We start from the raw sequence: 18,440 nt of genomic DNA on the forward strand, positions 1-18,440 counted from the left end.
GATGGCGAGAGATGCGAGATGTTTGCTACAGCAGTCGCGGATTGGGCGCCGCGTAGAAGGTGGGGCACCTGTCTAGGCAAGTGCGCGCTGTCACTTGATCACGCGACGAGGGGCAAGCATCACCAAGGCCATCACATTTCAGGGTGAAGATAGTTGGCAATGATTGCTGTCACTTCGAAAAGCCGCCAAATATTTGCTTTGAAATGCGCGACTAGTGTCCTTCGGTGCGCCTCGGGCTTCGGCGGGGCAGGATGAGGCAATCGCTCTAGCGCCGACAGCATTTGTAAGTCTCTCTCTTACCTGAGCGATCTACTCTTCTAACGACACCGAAACAACTCAGCCACCATGAATTCCATATCGCTCACCGAATACCCACCAGAGCTGTCTCAACAGGAGGAGCAGTATCTGCTATCCAATCTCAAGGACTGGTCGATTGCTCATGGCTTAGCGGTTCGCCCGGCTCCGTCATTCGTCCAGCCATCACAGGATCCGTCTGGTGTACTCGCAAGCACAGCACCAGTCACCTTGTTTCCAAGCTTATTCCCACGATCTTGCTTCGAGGAGGGTCTCTCCATACAACAGGCTTACAATGAGTTGTACTCAGCCATTGCCAGGGACGAGACATGGTTGAAGAGCATCGTGGAGGAGCTTGTCCATGTTGACGACTTTGTTGCAAAGTTATGGCAAACCCATCTAGAGGTCAAGAAAGAAGGCTACGTGCAGGACCTTTCGTTGGGGCTCTTCCGCTCGGACTACATGGTACATCAAGACCCTTCGCAGTCAAATCCAAAGTCCGGTTTGAAACAGGTCGAGTTCAATACCATTGCTTCGTCTTTTGGCGGACTATCGGCTCAAGTTTCTGCGTTACACAAGTACCTGCTCACGATCGACGCTTACCCAGATTCAACATCATCCATTATCAAGCAAGAGGCTTTGCGACAGAGCCAGTCAGCTTCTTCATTGGCAAAGGGCCTCGCTACAGCACACAAGGCGTACGGGACTTCGCGCACCAAGCGTCCCCTATGCGTGCTGTTCGTGGTACAGGACCCAGAGAGAAACGTGTTTGATCAGAGACATCTCGAATACGCCCTGCTTGGAGATAATGGGGTGCGCTCCTTCCGACTACCTCTCGGAGAGACACTGTCTCACACTCAGCTCGACACAGACCGTACACTGGTCTACACACCACCAAACTCTCCCTCGACGTCGTACGAGGTGACGACAATATACTTTCGAGCAGGGTACTCACCAGATGATTACTCAAAGGACGAAGACTGGAACGCCCGCACTCATCTCGAGAAGAGCCGTGCCATCAAGTGCCCAAGCGTCTTGACCCAGCTTGCGGGATGCAAGAAGGTTCAACAGGTGCTTGCTACGCCGCATTCACCGCACCTCAAGCGCTTCCTACCCGACGAAAAGGTCGCTGCGCGCGTACTGGAGACCTTTGCGCCAATCTACCCGCTCGACAACAGCGAGGCTGGCGAGGACGCGAAGAAGCTTGCGACGGACGCCTCTTCGGCCACAAAGTATGTGCTAAAACCTCAGCGAGAAGGAGGAGGAAACAACATTTACCGGAAAGCCATTCCACCATTTCTGCAGAAGCTGCCTGAGACTCACTGGCCGGCATACATCCTAATGGAGATGATTGAGCCACCTCCGCTGACGAACGCCATTCTCCGAAACGGTGAGTTGCAGAGGGGTGGCGTGATTTGCGAGCTTGGAGTGTACGGTGTGTGCCTCTGGAGAGACGGAAATGGAGACGGAAACAAGGGCAAGATCCTCGAGAACTGGGAGGCTGGATATCTACTCCGCACCAAAGGTGATCAGAGCGAGGAGGGCGGTGTGGCAGCGGGATTCGGAGCAGTTGACAGCTGTTGTCTGGTGGACGGATGAACACACCGTTGAGCACGCACTGTATGCGCAGCTCGCTACAGCTGGCAAGTTGGTAGGAGCCTTCGGTTAAAACGGTATTCTGAAGCCGTTTGCATCTTCGATCGATCTGAACCAGGAATACCGATGTGATGCGATGTGTTGTACACTGATAGCGTCGACTTCCACCGCGCATCCAGCATCGATACGTTCCCACTACCCCAATCTGTATGCTACCGTGTCCATCACTCCTTTCTTGTCAAAACCTAGTTGTGCGTATTGGAAGATGAACATCGAAGCTGGATCTTGTAACTCGCGAAGGTGCCTGCGCCTCAACCCGGAAGCTTTTTGCATGTATTGCCAATCTTACGGGACCCACTATAGTTTTGGAACCACGTGCAGACCTCCAGGCTACCATGCCAAAACTCCGAGTAGGATCTGTGCAACGACCTATGTGAAACAGATGACGATGCGAAGCCTCGACAATGAGGCGCGAGCGATTAAACGTCAAATCTGTGACTTTGAAGAATTGCAGCTGTGAGAACTGTCTGAGGGTGTCGTGAAACTAGTGACAGGAGGTAAGCCGATAGCTCGAATCGCTAGTGCTAACGTCAGGAAGCACGGAAGTGATTCCCACGCGAAGGTTCGCTCAGAACTGGATCGTCGGCAACGCGCACGGCTGCTTGCAGATCTGATGGAGCATCGGTTACAGGAGATGCCGTGCCAGTCACATCATCGCTCCCTTTCGGGCAACGCGATGATGAACTTTTTGCTTCGATCCAGACTACATATCCCTCCGCCTCGGGGAGCTGAAGAAAAATGAAAGATCTTACAGATAACGATAGTTGGAGGCTTGAACCTTGCGGGCGGACTACGGGCTGAGGCTCACTGGGCTGCACGTTGTTAGTGAGGAGCGCCCTTGCGGAGGGTCTTTATGCACGCTGCGGCAGCTTATGCATGGGCACGTAGCGAGACCCCTGCCTGCGGAGTTGGCAGCCCTACCTACGAATGGCTGCACCTCAGCTCACGACGCGTTCGACGCGTTCTCCTTCATCAACATCTCACTGGATGACAGCCGCCATGTGCCTGCTTGGCGAACGTAATCACCAACTCATCTCGCATATGTGCGTGCAGCTCGCTGGGAACCCGCAGCGCGCGCCTCCATGGCATTATCGACGGACGGCACTCGGCAGCCTCAAACGCCTCATCGCATGTCTGGTACGGCTGTCTGGCACCGGGTAACGTCCGAACTCCGCTCTCAAGTGTCAATACTAGATGAGGAATATAGGCTACTGAACTATACTTGTTTTGCCCTAAAGCACCTGGAGGCGTTGCTCGCGAAAACGTTAGAATGGCTGGTGGCTGCCATTGCAATCTTAATTTCAACCTTTCCAAGGACCACACCACACCCGTTGCAGTATGGGTCATCCCTAAAGGAGCCGCCGTTTCTGACGCCGCCGAGCTCGATGGGCTCCTGGGCTCTGCTTTTTTCCTTCATTGCAGGAACAGGGCCGTGCTCGCTAAGCCTCTCGCTTTTTGCAACCTGCGGGAGGAGGCGTCGATCTCCTGTCTAGGCTACCTAGGTATGCTGGCGCTCACCCATGTGGCTTCTCTCGTCTGATATATGCCCAGGTGCGCCTCCACCTTCCGTTTACCTGCTTTCTGCATCTCGTCTGCACCACCTGCATATCCTGCATTCGCGTATTGGCCGTTTGTGCCTACCACACTCCTTCTTCATTCGCTCTTTTTACTACTAGTAATCCGATCTCGCTCCTTGAAACAGTCTTTACCACGTCGATTTTTGCTCTTTCGACATCTTTGCTCGTGCGTCATTGTTGCAGACACCACCTCGCTGCATATCAGGAGTCGCGCTTTCCTCTTCGAGTATCCTCGGAGGACCGTTCAGACGCGAATTCCAATCCTAATCGTAATTTCTCCATGGCATTTGGCTCTTTGTAGACACGTCTACACCGCATAATCGCCATGCGCTTTTCTGGTCACTACTTGGTTCTCTGTCTTGCCCTTGTTCTATGCCTACAGTTTGCGGTAGCAGCTCCTCATGCTGCTGTCCGTAGACAGGATGACACTCCTTCCGCGGAGTCGACGCGTGAGGCTCAGGACAGTGCGTCTCGTCAGCCTTCTGCCACACCCACTCCATCGGGAATAATCTCTTCGAGCATTGAGTCTGAACGCCCTTCATCGACTGAAGCTTCCTCGGTCAAGCCATCAGAGACACCGGCACCGAGCTCTATCAATGATGTCCCTACTACGACTCCATCTGATGATGCTACTCCAGCAGAGTCTTCTGGTAAGTTATGTGGTGAGAAGTGTTATGAGATGGCTAATAATGTAATGTAGAGAGTGCCTCCGCGGACCCCAAAAACCCACTGCCCATTCACCCCAAGCTGACCCCCGCTATGGGTGTCACTGGAGTACTATTGCTACTCAGTGGATTAGGATATGCCATCATTGGTATCAAGAACAAGTGGTATGTACCTTGACATCCATCCACCAATCTGTACTGACAAAGAGAAGGGTATACGTGTTCGGGTCTGCTGCCTACCTGACCGCTCTCGCCGTCACTGTCTTGATAGTATACTTGATGAACCCTCCCGTCTCGGATGCCATCCAGGGTGCCTTCTTCGTGGCAGCCTTCTTCACTGGAGTGATCTTCGGTGTCCTGTCATTGGTCTTTGCAGACATTGCCGAAGGTTTTGGCTGCCTACTCGGTGGCTTCTGTCTAAGCATGTGGTTCCTCAGCGTCAAGGACGGTGGCCTGATCACTTCAGGAACTGGTCGTGCCATCTTCATTGGTTGCATGTCAGCTGGAGGCTACTCGCTTGCTTTCAGTCACTACACACGCAACTACGGTCTCATCGCCTCAATCGCCTTCTCAGGAGCCACCGCTGCCATCCTTGGTATTGACTGTCTGGCTGGTTCCGGCTGGAAGGAGTTCTGGCTTTACCTCTGGAGTGAGTTGCCGTGCGTTATTTGCAGACTATTGCTAACCTCTGCAGACCTCAACGATGACATCTTCCCTCTTAACACCAATACTTACCCGGTTACCAAGAACATCAAAGCCGAGCTAGCTGGTGTTGTCATTATTACAGTAGTCAGTATCGTCTCCCAGCTGCGCGTTTGGAAGCTAGTCAAAGAGCACCGCGCAAAGACTGCCGCTCAACAACTCGAAAGACAAGCGGATCAAGACCGTGAAGAGGAGGAGCAAGGTCGCAAGGTTGAGGAGGTCTTCCAGAAAGAACGTGCCCAATGGGAAGCTGCATACGGCAACGGACAGACAGTGCCCGAGGACAGTGTCCGATCTTCCACTTCAGATCCCAAAGACCTTACTCATGTCCATGAGAAGGAGGTCTCTCCCAACGACAGCGCGGTTACGGTTAACATGTCAACTGGAATGATGCGATCTGCCAGCCGCACCGCCAAGCCCGACGCCACCGTCACCGTTGCTGTTTTGGATGATGATGCTATTCAACAAATCGAACCCGAGGCTCATACTACTGAAAACGAAAAGGCTCTTCCAGAGGCTCCCAAGGATGACTCGAAGCCTACTCTAGTCAAACGCAACAGCCTTCGCCCTACAGCCCCGCCGCCACCTCCAGCCGTCGTCCCACTTCCGTTCAAAGTCCCTACCGAAGATGAGGCGCACACTGACGACGACAATACCTCCGTCTCTGCTGTTCCTGAGACTGATCATGATGCCGAGGTGCCCAGGCACCTGTCGAAGCGCGTTTCTGATGTCTCCGCAATGAGGCAACGTATCTCAAGGGACATGGTAGCATCGCAAGAAGCTTTGAATGGAATGCGAGGTGACGAAGACGACCGCGCTTCGTCTGTTGCCGCCACTCTCGACGACGACCTCGATGTTCTGTCGGTTCGCAATCTATCCCCAGTCGAATCACCAGTCGGAACCGAGCACGACAACCCATTTGAAAAGCCTGGACTCAAGAGACAGGACTCCGACACTGTGCCTAACCGGAAGAGCGTGGTGAACACGGCTGACGTAGTAAAATCCCTCACGACTAGTACCGACCCAAAGACAGCAGACTCGCCTAAGGAACAGACATTCAAGCACAGGGCTGACACGGTAATGTCTAGCTCCAAGGCGAGCAGCGAGAAATACTCCAAGTCTACCAAGTCTGATGAAATCTCTCAAGGCTCACAGATGGAGCAAGGCGGATCACAGGTTGGCAGTCTGACTGAGAACGTGATGCCGGAGAAGCTTTCGAAGATCGCCCTGTCCTACCGTACGAACGAATGGGCGAAGCATCTCGAGGCTGCTGAGAAGCCAGACTACGAAGACATGTTCCTGCCATCATCACCCGGTATCATGCTCGCCGACGGATCGGAAGAGAAGCCCACACCAGTCAGTGACGAGCTCCTCTACGAGAGCAAGCGCGAATCAAGAAGGATGTCCACCGGAAGCCGAACACAAAGGAACAGCAGCCAAGGACTCCGACGCAACACCTCGACCTTCTCTCAGGAATCGCTCGTCAACCAGCGATCCCTGACCCACTCCCCTTCCATCGCCTCTCCCCAAATCCTCTCCCGCTCCAACTCCGCCATCAGACTCGACACCCTCTCGCCCCTCCCCAGCAATACCCTCCTAAGCAAGCGCGAAAGCCTGATCAAAAACCGCGCCTCAGCCCTAACCCTCACCCCCCAAATGTCGTCCCCCAACCTCTCCCAACGCGGCGACTCCGACGAAGACATGACGCTATCCCAACGCCGCGCACTCCTCCAAGCCCAACAACTCTCCCCCTCCCTCTCGCACCAACCGTCCCTCCGCTCCCCGGGCCGCACCCCCCCCTCCTCCTCGCAAAAATGGCAAAACAAAGCCTGGGCCACCAAAGGCGCGCCCGCCGGCTTCGACAGCCACCAACCCAAGCGCTCCAGCAGCGCGCAGTCGGAGCAGAAGCGCGAACAACTCTACGCGGGTTGGCGCGACACGATGCGCGATATTGCGCCGCCGCAACAGACCGCTGCGAATGTCGTGGAACAGCAGCGCGCGGCGCTGTTGATGGAGAGGCGGCAGAAGGAGATGGAGAGGCAGCAGCGCGAGGTCATGCAGCAGCAGCGGGCGAGTCAGATGGATAGTATGATGCGGAGTGGGCAGATGATGGATGCGCACCGGGAGGCGATGAGGAAGATGCAGGCGAATGCTAATCGTCACACTTAGCTTGTGGATATGTTTCCTTGGATAACTTGAGTTTTTCGAGATGATGCTATGAGCCGGCGGGCCCGTACAAAAGACGTTTTTCTCTTTCTGTTTGTAGGTAGTTATGTAGTTGTTGTATGCGAGAGCCTTTTGAGCTCTGCGAGCGGGTTTGGGAAGGTTCGGTTCGGTTCGGGTCAGGTCACGATAAGGGTTGGATACGGACTGGCATATCGACGAGCAACGCGAAGGATATACCATTACATGAGGGCGGGATATTTGTGTTGATATTTTTACTTATATACGAATCTGCGGTTATAGCAATACGAGAGCATATGAACCGGCATAGCGACCCCAATTCGTGAAATGTGAAATGATCAGTGAGTGTGCTTTATAGATCGGCAATAATAGGATGTGCAGTTATTATTATAAGAGTGTTATACCCAGGATATGAGAAGCGTAGTCGCCGTCTATGTGTATATACGGCGACGATCCTGGATATCGGGGAAAAGTGAGGCTGGAGAAATACGACACCGCGCCGCAAGCCACACGACCCACGATCACTACTCTACCAACGGCACCATCTCTCCACGCACCCGGCAAAGCTGCAAACAGCCAGCCTCGTACCGCATCGCCACCAGCACAGACACGCCGGACTGACATCATATACAGACTAGTCATCGGAAGTAAACGCCAGAAAAGGGGTCAAGTCGAACACACGGACTCGACGCTGTTCAGATGAGAGCAAGTGCGCGGAATCCCGACGACGCGGTTCTGGGTAAAGAGCTGACAGGGCTTGCCGGGGATGTGGCTGATGTGTGGGTAATTGGTGGTAGGGGAGTTGCTACTCATGGGTGTGGCCGTGTGAGATGGGTGGAGGGTTAGTTGGTTAGCATTGAGAGGGGTGACGGGGGTGTGAGGGTGATGGAGATGGGGATGGGCGTAGAGTCATGCAATTGATGCAATTGTCAGCAATGGAGGCAAAGACGATGTCGATGACGATGGCGATTGAGCGGGTTAGTCGAGGAACAGAGTGTGTTAGGAGGATCGTGTGGACATTGATTTGTGTTGTGAAACAGGGCTGGGCTGGTGTACTCGAGGCTTGCGCCAACGTCATGGTCTGGTCAGGTCAGGGTCAGGGTCATGTGAGCGACAGCGGAGGCGGACGGCGGATGTCAACGGTGACGGCAGGCGTGGGTGTGCCCGCCAACGTATTACCGTATGGGAGGGAATGCATGTCGAGTATGCTTAAGATTGACAGCAGTCGGATGGGAATGTTAGGGATTGTTAGGATTGTCCGGGCTAATGCAGGCACAGTGCCTAGGATACGTGAGGGATGGGTGAAGGGGCAGGGGTCAGCGTGATGCGGCAGGCAGTCATCAGCCTGCACAAGCCATGGCAGGCAGGCGCTTTTTCATGAGCCTGGGCTGGGAGGTGCCCAAGTTGCGCCGGACGAGGCGGACGTGTCGTGTCGTGTACAAGAAGAAGGAAGCACCCTCGCTCTTTCCTTTCGTGGTGACGCCTCTCCTGCTGCTGCATGCGACAAAGTTAATTCCATGGCCCGTTTCTGTCTCTGCTATTGCCAAACCCGCCGTGTGAGACGTTGACACCAACACTGCGACACTGACCACGGCGACCACGACACGACGACATCCTGCCATAACAGTACAGCGCACTCATCCACCACGCCTGATTCCCCGCTGTCTGCTCCTTCTTCCTCAACAGTACAGCACCCACGGCAAACTTGGTCTTGTCGGCAGGCAATGCTGCAGTGAGCATGGACCACTTGCCCTTGGGACCCCTAAGGAATTCACCACCACCCAGCACCGCCCGTTCACCACCGGCACGACGACGACTCCACGCCCGCCCTCCGCTGCTTACCCGCCGCCTGCTGCGTCGCCAGTGCCTGCCCGCTGGTCGCTGACCAACCGCATCTTCAACCTCAACCTGCGCGCGCTGTACCAGGGCCCGCCGCGCCAGCCCGCCTCGCGTCTCTGGAACCCCGTCAACTCGTCGCCGCGCACCCTCCAGATCCAGAACCCGCCGCCTGCGCCTGCGCCCCAGGCCCTGCCCCCCCGCCGCGACGACCACTACCCCAATCTCCCCATTGAGCGCGACTTTGAGACGCAAGCCAGGGAGGACGGCCGCGACGAGTACCCGCTGCTCTCGCTTCCCGAGCGCCGCCTGAGTCGCCAGAGCCCTGCGCCGAGCTCCCTCGCAGTCCAACGTTCCACGGGCGAGGACAGCATCAGCGGTCGCACCAGCATCGCCCTTCCGCGTGATCGCAGGAGCCAGCCGCCCACCCAGCCGCCTACGCCAGGCCTCGTCATGGCCTCTGCCGCCAACCCCAGGGACAGTGTCTCGCCCGCGCCCCACGCCGACAAAGACATCGAAGCCGGCCGCAACCACCAGCCCGCCGGCCTGTCGCGCGTCTCCCTGCCCGGCTCCGGACGCACCTCACTGCACTCGAGACGATCAGGGTCTGCAGCTGACGACGACGCCGACGCCGTGTCCGAGTTCCCCTGGGGCCCTTCGCATCCCTGCTTTCCCCATCCCAACCCGCATGTGCCACTCGACTCCGAGCTGTACAACACGACGCGCATCATCCGCATAAAGCGCGACTGGATGATGAAGGGCGACCTGGCCCCGACGTTTGCCAATCTCTACCCCGAGATTCTAGACCCCCTCGTAACCGAAGACGACTTCCGGATACTCATCAAGAAGATTAATGACACCCTCGTCGACGCCTTTGACCCATTCACCTTCCGCGCTTGCCTCGACACGGTCCTCGGCATCGCGACCTTCTGGCTCTGGGAAGACGCGGGCTTCACCGGCGTAAAAAAGCAACTCGCCGACCTCGAGCGCTGGATCGAAGACTGGAACCGCGACATTGGGTCCAAAGAAGCAGTCCGCATAATCCCACTACGGCGGACTGGATACCTGACAGTGCGTATACCAAGACACATTCATTTAAACCACATTTAACTAACTTTCCACAGCTCGACGTCCAAATACCAGATCCCCATCTCGGCCCCGACACAGGCACACGGCCGCACACGCAAGAAGATAATCACCCCACCGACACTTCACACCAGCAGCAGCACGAGCAATACCTACCATACCCCATTACGCCTACCCTACAGGTTAATTCGCAACCTACCATCATCGAAGCGCAGTCATAATACCATACCATACCACCATACAACACAACACAACACAAAGACATACGAGGAGAAACACAGTTCAAAAGCCAAAGAAGAACGATTCACGCGGTTTAGCGGCATATCGACATCATTTGCATTGGTCGTTTGAGGAGTTTGATGGTGTCAGTCAGTCTTGATTCTTGGGTCTGCTTGATTGGGTGGGCAGGGCATTCCGGTTGCCCTTTCTTTTTTCTTACTTTTTATTGTTGTAAGAGATGTTACGACCTACTACACAATATCTGCGGCGACGCACAACCCTCACATACAAAGTCATAATGTTTCTTTTTTCTTATTATATCCTCATTGCATCGCATCGCATCTCGGGTCTTTTTGTTCATGGTCGTTGAGATCGTGGTTTGTTTGTTTTTTCCGCGATCGTTTTCTTCCGAGTTTCTTTCCGATACCCTGCTGCGAGATGCGCTGCTGTCGTCGGTGCGCGGTCTTTTGTTTGTTCAGGTTGGGTTGGTCGGGCTGTGTAGGTGTGTGTGGCTAGACAGACCGGGCTGGACTGGGCCTTGTGCCATGTGCTATAGAGTGTGGCGCGTGTATGTACTATATTTATTTATTACCATTCCATCTATTCACGTCACACTATCCTTCTGTTGAGATCTCTACTCGGCGGTATTACAAATGCCTGAGGGCTGACGGTTTTTCCGTCTTGGTGTTGGTGTTGTTGCAAGGGAACAACTGACTCGACATCTCGCTTCAGCCTTGCGACTGACAATGGTCCTGCATGAACGCCCTTCATCTCGGTAATGCTGTTGTGTGTCTTAATATGGAATACGCACATTGTGTAAACTTTGAGATAAGTCATGTCGACCTCAGATTTGGGGAGGGAAACGCGTCATACGGAGTGAAACGCATGGAGTGCTGGGGTGCTGTCATGCAGGCGGGTGGATGGGGAGGGACAGGGTTGAGTGGGAGTGGGAGTGTAAGCCGATGTTCTTCCTACACGGAGGAAAGGCAGTCGTACAAAGCATGAACCGTAGAAGAAGCGTAGAATGGGAGAAACTAAGTGGATGAGAAGAGGAACAGGATGATCTGAAAAGAGACTGGTTATTTACATGTTTACAACGGGCTTGTTAGGTCCTAGGGAGAAAAGGGCAAAGTTGAGCGGAGACTAAATACTCACGCAAGTTGGCTTCGTTATTTACTGCTCTGGTATCTGCCCATCATCACATCCCAACCGATCATCAGATACAACTCTCTTCCTTAAACCAGTGATGCATTCATTTCCTAATCATCCCCGGCCTAACATGTAAACTCGAACTCTTCCTTATCCTCTCGCTCACACTCTCGCTCGCCGCTTCCATGCCAGTGAGACTACTCTCCTCACTTTTGCTTTCCTCGCGTACTGAACTCATTCGACGCGTTGTGTCGGCGCTTGATCGCCGGGTGTGGTTGCTGTGGGGGTTGGGGTTGGCGATGGGGTTAGGGATATGATGGTCCGGGTTGGTAGATAAGTAGGAGGAGGAGGAGATTGAGCGGCGACGGGGTGGAGGTAATGTGTCGGTGTTAGAGGTGGTGGAAGGGTTGGTATGGGGGAGAGAAGTGGGAGAGGTGAGGACGTTACGTGTAACGACGCGCCTATTCAATGTCAGTGACCAATCCACCAGTCAAACAAACACCACACACCACACCCAACCCACTCAACCCCAACCACACTACCTCCCCATCCAACCCCCCCGCACTCACCGATTCGCAGGCAATCTAAAACACGGATGCCATCCTACTCTCTCCCTCCTGTCATCCCTCTCCCCATCTCCATCCCTCACTCTATCTCTCACTCCATCCTCCCCATCTCCAGGCCCAACAACCCAATACCAAACCGCCCACTGCCCCTCCTCCCTCATCTCCCCCACCGTCTTCCTCACCCCATCATACACGTCTGGACAAAAGGACCGTGGGATAGATCCGTTGGCGTCGAGAGCGCTTGCGAGAAGCATAGCCGGGACGGCGGCGTGGGAGAGGTAGCGCCATGTTAGGTTGAATATGAGATCTGTGGGTGAGGGCTCTTGGTTCATGTTCGGCGTTCGACTGTAGGACGGGGTGGGGTTGTTTTCAGAGGATGTAGGTTGTTTTGCGTAGACGTTTTTTAAGGGTAAAGGGGTATGCGAGGGGTGGGTGTATGTGGAGGTGCGATAGTATACTGATACAACAAAAGGGTACTTTTCCTTTGCTGGCAGGTGGAGGTGATCTGTGAAATAGTGAAAACGGGTGTTCGTTGGACACGTACCGCAACTGAGTTTTCGCAGTGATTGGGGAAGTGAAAACGGGAGAGCTTTCTTCTTAGAAGATTAAGGAAGACAGGGCGTGCGTTCTTGAAGAACTGTGTCTCGTTCTTTCTGGGTCTATCGGTCGGTTTACAGTGTTGTATGCAGGGAATCTACCAGGCACTCTGCGACAATTGACTTACACGTAGGAGACGGTAGAAGCTTCTAAAACGCAATACCAGTCGTCCACCACGTATCACCACGATGCCAGCGTACGAGCTGTCCGCCCCAGCACCACCACCCATCTCTCGCATCAGGTCCGAATCCCAGTCCGCGAAACAGGGAGATAGGAATCGGTTCGAAGAGCCAAACGCCCGCTTGAGCAAAGTCGTCGCAAAGAAGATGAGCCGTGTAATAAAACCAGACATGAACGTACACGAACGTCCACCCTCTCTTCAGCCAACTAGGCAGAGTCCCTTCGAGACCAGCCCCCTTCGCAGCCTGCGTCAAACTAGCTTCAACAAAAATGCCCACAGCCTGCAGCAAGAAAAACGCCATGGGCCCCCTCACCGGCCTCGTCTCCCCAGTCGCAGTAAAACTCCCACTGCCATGCACAACGCCACTCAGAAAAAACGCGACAAAAAGCTGCAACGCCTTCGCGCCCACCCCCCTCTTATCCCACCCCAACCCCTCAACAACCTTCCGACTAGGTTCCTGGAACGCAAACCGAAAAGTCTGATGCCACCAACTGCCCCACCAGCCCGCGAGCCCTTTATCCAAGACCACGCTGTACGGCGCCCACGTCTCAGGATACATCCAGGGTTCTGCGCGGGCGCCGAGGAGAGAGGGGGAGAGGGCGCCGCTGAAGAAGAGGGGGCCGAGGGCGAAGATGGTTTGGAGGGCGTATTTTACGGCGAGCATGCTGAGGAGGAGGTGGTATGTGTGTGTTAGGACGGCGCTGTTGGTGAGCCACGAGGGGAGGTGGGGCTGTGGTGGTGGTGCTCTGTTTGTCAAGCCCCAGAAATAGGGATCCCACATCATTGTTGTTTTTAGCAGGTCGAGTACTAGGTAGCCTTTGAGTAGGCGCCAGGTGTTTTGCCGGAGGAGGATGCGCCGGGAGGTGAATTGTGCTACTTGGCCAGAGTGGGTTTTGTAGGTGTGCTTTGGGACGGTGGATTGGGAGTTGCTGTCGAGTTGCGTTTGGATGGGTTTGGGAGGTGGGGGCAGGGCGTTGGTGCGCCAGTTCCAGCCCATGCCTCGGAAGTTGCAGAATATATCCAGTACCCAGTCTAGGCGCTCGATGAAGGGGCGGAGGGGGTAGGGTTGCCATGCGTATTGGCCGTGGCGGTCTCGTGGCCCGGAGGTGCTGTTGACGAGATCGTCTTTTAAGGTCTGATTCTTGATTTCTTCTTTGGCTTCTGCACCTCCATCGTGTTGTGTCTTCTCTTTCCGCTGGTCTGAATCTGACCCGAACACACCTCCGGTCCTTTCAATCCTCATGAAATCTGTCTGTGCATCGTTGCACACTATAATCGCGCCAACCCATGCTATGCTCCATGCGTTGACCAGACCGATACCCAAAGCTGGTGCTACAGCCCTCGCCTTTGTGTATAGGTTACTGTAAGTTGCAAATCCGGCAATCCATGCAAATGCCAAGTATCGTCCTTTCTCGAGCCACGGGCGGTTCTGATGCGGGATGAGAAGATATATGATAACAAAAAGTGCACCAAGCGTCCCCCATGGATACAAGAAAGGTTGGTACTCCCCAGATGCGATAGCTTTATCGTATTGAGCGTGATAATGATCTAATAAGTCGTGATGCGACCGCGGCCAAGGATCCTCGGATTTAAACAACATGCTTCCAAGACGGCACGAGAAGCGATACAGAAGTAAGAAACTCACAACATAGGAAAGAAAGCAACAAGACTAAGCACTAGAAACCACAAAACAAACCAGCGTGGCGCGAAAGCTCATGGCCTTTCAGATGACGCACTGCATCTTGCGCTCGCTAGCTCACGCGCTAGGCCCAAACAGCAACGGCGCTGGGCTGCGGGCGCTGCAACACCAAACCTTTACCATCGTGATATTGCCGGACTGCAGCCCGCCACAAAGTGCGATTACCGTTCATCCTCACCCCAGTCCCTCTCTATCCGAGTGCGAAGAGTGCGAAGTAAACCGTCAAGATGGTGAATATTACGGAGAAGATCAAAGAGTGGGATAGCGCCGAAGTTTTGATGTGGCCTTGCGCTAACGCCCCGCCAGGATTGAGGATGAGATGAGGAGGACGCAGAGTGAGTGGGACAGTGCTTTTTGATGGTATTTGCGCTAACGAGATGCAGAGAATAAGGCTACGGGTATGTACAAGCAGATTACAGTCTGTTGATACTGGATGCACTGTGTATCACGTGCTGACATTCAAGTACAGAATATCATCTTGGTCTACTGAAAGGGTACACTATCTATACTCCTATATATAACTCCTATATATAGTCTCTGTATGCTAACCATGCTACAGAAAACTTGCCCGTCTCCGCGCACAACTCCTCGAACCCGCCGCAGGTGCAGGTTCCGGCGGAGGACAAGGATTCGATGTATCGAAATCCGGAGATGCGCGTATTGCACTCGTTGGCTTCCCCTCGGTAGGAAAGTCGACCTTCCTCTCCAGAGTCACAAAGACAAAATCAGAAGCCGCATCCTACGCCTTCACCACGCTTACGGCGATTCCAGGTGTGCTTGAGTATGGTGGTGCTGAGATTCAGGTCTTGGATTTACCGGGTATCATTGAGGGCGCTGCGGAGGGCAAGGGACGAGGAAGACAGGTCATTAGTGCTGCGAAGACGAGTGATCTTGTCTGCATGATTCTTGATGCTACGAAGAAGGCGGAACAGAGGCGATTGCTGGAAGCTGAATTGGAAGCTGTGGGTATCAGATTGAACCGCGAGCCACCGTAAGTTCACCTCAATACTTCCCCTTACGTCAGAATCTCATCGACAACAGGAACATCTATCTCAAGCCCAAGAAGGCTGGCGGCATGAAGATCAACTTCCAGGTCCCGCCCAAGCATCTCGACGAGAAGATGGTCTACAACATTCTCAAAGACTACAAGATGCTCAACTGCGAAGTCCTCGTCCGAGACGAAAACGCAACAGTCGACGACTTCATCGACGTCATTATGAAGGACCACAGGAAATACATCAAGTGTCTCTACGTGTACAACAAGATCGATAGCATCGGTCTCCCGCACTTGGACGAATTAGCACGCGAGCCACATACCGTCGTCATGAGCTGTGAGCTCGATCTCGGTATTCAAGACGTCGTGGACAGGTGTTGGGAAGAGTTGAGGTTGATTAGGGTGTACACAAAGAGGAAGGGCAACGACCCAGATTTCTCAGAGGCGCTCATTGTACGGCACGGAAGCACGATCGAAGACGTCTGCGACCAAGTTCATCGGACGCTGAAGGAGACGTTCAAGCATGCGCTGGTTTGGGGCGCGAGTGCCAGGCACGTGCCGCAGAAGGTGGGCTTGGGGCATGTAGTGGCCGATGAGGACGTTGTCAGCATTGTGGCAAAGTAATTGTGTTGTCAAGGCCTGGTATGACATAGAGACGAATGAGCATCAGCTGTATACGACTCACAAGAGGGTCTGCCGAGACCGCCTAGAACCAAACCTTCCATGCCACCAATAACTGATTCTCACTACCAGTCAAGACAATGCACGCCACAAAACGCGCAATCACGGTTTGTAAGCGCAAGAGTGGCGTGTCAACCGTGCTGTCACCGTCCGAGCATGTTCCGAGGATCGGATGAGAAGATCTGATAAGGGGCAGCGTCTGTAGGGCTGTCAGTCCACTTCCGGAACCAGCGGATGCGTCGATTCCGGCGCGCGAAATTGTGATGCGTAGTCACGTGAGCGTGTCTAGTCGGCCGTCTTGACGCTTGATTGGCACAACGTCGACGGTTGAGGAACCAAAGCAGTTAACATGGACCCTGGCGACATTTCCCTCAGGGACGCTTGTACTCGGGGCGCCGAAAACTTATCGCCGATAAATGGAAGCGTTGCCGTTATGACTACCTACTTGAACGAGAGCATTCGCCTCCCCACATTCGTTTATACTCTATCCTAGATACTCTGCTCTCTTTGCATTGCTCTTATTGCCTGTCTCTTGTTGTGACGTGTACCTGCATTGTGTGCGCCTGTTGGTCCTCAAACATCACGAATCGCAGGCCTTCCGTACCTGAATCCGCCGATCGCCGAGGCGTCCCTCGCCCCAGCCGAATAGCCATGGACGTCGTCCTCGAACTAGCAGACACCTTTCTCTTCGACCCTCTCTACGCAACCCTCCTTCCCGCTTCCACACCCTCTTTCGCCGGCAATGCAACGATTTCAAGCATTAGAGAGGAGCCCACGGGCTTTGCTCTTCCGCACGCGACCTGGCAGTATGAGCCCTCGACGCAATTCTTCTCCGTCGAGCCCTCCAAGTATGCCTACATGAGCCAATGGACACGCGACGACTGGCGGCGACAGGCCGTATCCTTGTATCTCATCACATGGTATGCGCTGCCCGAGCCTTCTGTGCCATACTCCTCTAACAACTCTCCAGGCTCTTTGGTGTCCTAGTATACTATGTCTTCGCCGGCGCCTCGTACTTCCTCGTCTTCGACAAGTCCACCTTCAACCACCCGCGCTACCTCAAGAACCAGATCAAGCAAGAGATGAAGCAGGCCAACATCGCCTTCCCCATCATGGCCATCTTCACCGTACCGTGGTTCCTGCTCGAAGTGCGCGGCTACTCCAAGCTATACGACACCGTAGACCAAGGTCCAGGGCTCTGGTACAACTACCTGCAGTTCCCGCTCTTCTTCCTCTTCACCGACTCGGCCATCTACTGGATCCACCGCGGCCTCCACCACCCCCGCATCTACAAGCACGTCCACAAGCCGCACCACAAGTGGATCATGCCCACGCCCTTCGCCTCGCACGCGTTCCACCCCGCCGACGGCTACGCCCAGGGCCTTCCCTACCACATCTTCCCCTTCATATTCCCGCTCTCAAAATTCGCATACGTCTTCCTCTTCGTCTTCGTCAACATCTGGACCGTCCTGATCCATGACGGCGAATACGCGCACAACTCGCCTATCATCAATGGTGCTGCTTGCCATACAATGCACCATCTATACTTCAACTACAACTACGGTCAATACACGACGCTCTGGGACCGTCTTGGTGGAAGCTACAGGAAGCCCAACGACGAGCTCTTCCAGAAGGAACTTAAGATGTGCCAGAGCGAGTGGAAGAAGCAGGCTGAGGCTGTTGACAAGATGGTCGAGGAAGTCGAGGGTGACGAGAATGACCGCACATACGCTTCTGAGACGAAGAAGCTGCGATAGAAGGTCCTGCCAACTGCATCATATTGCAGATTAGGTTGATCTTGAGACGCCGTTACGATATGGGTGGGTTTAAGGTGTATACATGCTTATGCGATCGCAGGCCGACCGTCATCGGCTACCTCTTTCTGCGTGTACATACCATTCTTTGCGTTCGTTGCATCAAAAGTTTGAGTATAGCAGTCTCGCTTTGCAGAGCAAAGTCCTTGTTTGTAATGTCATAGAACTTAGGGAGAAAGAGTCGCCTCTTGGAAGATTAATAGTAATATCGTCGACATGCAGCGTTCAGGCCCACTGATCTGAGTTGCTCGTGGCCGTTTGCTTATAAACACAGTTCGTCTTTGACATATTGGTAAGCTTGACCCCTCGTTGTAGGAAGCGGGGTATGCATCTTAGCACTTGGCTGTGCTCAGCACGCCCTGCGAGTACATTTGTGTGGGTCGTGTATAGGATTCGATAGTACGCTGACTCTGTTTATCTCTGGAGTGATAGATATATAGTCTCTCGAAATATTGACTTGCTCAAGAACATCTTCCAGGCGCCGATTGTGTGGAGTTTGGATACACAGCATTATCAACTTGTCGAATGCAAGAAGGAGAT

The 18,440-nt window shown here is 54.1% G+C and overlaps 6 protein-coding genes across 6 annotated transcripts; 5 read left to right on the forward strand and 1 right to left on the reverse strand.

The window, feature by feature from the left end:
• Positions 1-345: 345 nt before the first annotated feature.
• On the forward strand, positions 346-1,893 carry J4E87_005261 (uncharacterized protein; the record flags this gene model as incomplete). Its single annotated transcript, XM_049376876.1, has 1 exon — positions 346-1,893. One exon carries the CDS (start codon positions 346-348, stop codon positions 1,891-1,893), a length of 1,548 nt encoding a protein of 515 aa, XP_049233101.1.
• A 2,393-nt stretch (positions 1,894-4,286) lies between these two features.
• Positions 4,287-7,063, forward strand: J4E87_005262 (uncharacterized protein; the record flags this gene model as incomplete). The annotated part of the gene is made up of 3 exons (XM_049376877.1): positions 4,287-4,357; positions 4,405-4,841; positions 4,887-7,063. The coding sequence occupies 3 exons, from the start codon at positions 4,287-4,289 to the stop codon at positions 7,061-7,063; spliced, it is 2,685 nt and encodes an 894-aa protein (XP_049233102.1).
• A 1,371-nt stretch (positions 7,064-8,434) lies between these two features.
• On the forward strand, positions 8,435-10,221 carry J4E87_005263 (uncharacterized protein; the record flags this gene model as incomplete). The annotated part of the gene is made up of 3 exons (XM_049376878.1): positions 8,435-8,554; positions 8,846-9,985; positions 10,039-10,221. 3 exons carry the CDS (start codon positions 8,435-8,437, stop codon positions 10,219-10,221), a joined length of 1,443 nt encoding a protein of 480 aa, XP_049233103.1.
• Positions 10,222-13,161: 2,940 nt separating this feature from the next.
• Positions 13,162-14,001, reverse strand: J4E87_005264 (uncharacterized protein; the record flags this gene model as incomplete). The annotated part of the gene is made up of 3 exons (XM_049376879.1): positions 13,162-13,169; positions 13,205-13,960; positions 13,998-14,001. 3 exons carry the CDS (start codon positions 13,999-14,001, stop codon positions 13,162-13,164), a joined length of 768 nt encoding a protein of 255 aa, XP_049233104.1.
• Positions 14,002-14,638: 637 nt separating this feature from the next.
• Positions 14,639-16,029, forward strand: RBG2 (Ribosome-interacting GTPase 2; the record flags this gene model as incomplete). The annotated part of the gene is made up of 6 exons (XM_049376880.1): positions 14,639-14,667; positions 14,718-14,746; positions 14,795-14,809; positions 14,881-14,905; positions 14,971-15,402; positions 15,453-16,029. The coding sequence occupies 6 exons, from the start codon at positions 14,639-14,641 to the stop codon at positions 16,027-16,029; spliced, it is 1,107 nt and encodes a 368-aa protein (XP_049233105.1).
• Positions 16,030-16,737: 708 nt separating this feature from the next.
• On the forward strand, positions 16,738-17,843 carry ERG3 (c-5 sterol desaturase; the record flags this gene model as incomplete). The annotated part of the gene is made up of 2 exons (XM_049376881.1): positions 16,738-17,006; positions 17,057-17,843. The coding sequence occupies 2 exons, from the start codon at positions 16,738-16,740 to the stop codon at positions 17,841-17,843; spliced, it is 1,056 nt and encodes a 351-aa protein (XP_049233106.1).
• Between the last annotated feature and the right edge of the window lie 597 nt (positions 17,844-18,440).

Source organism: Alternaria ethzedia (assembly GCF_023757985.1).
Source record: "Alternaria ethzedia strain BMP 0044 chromosome Unknown scaffold_11, whole genome shotgun sequence".
Taxonomy (NCBI): domain Eukaryota; kingdom Fungi; phylum Ascomycota; class Dothideomycetes; order Pleosporales; family Pleosporaceae; genus Alternaria; species Alternaria ethzedia.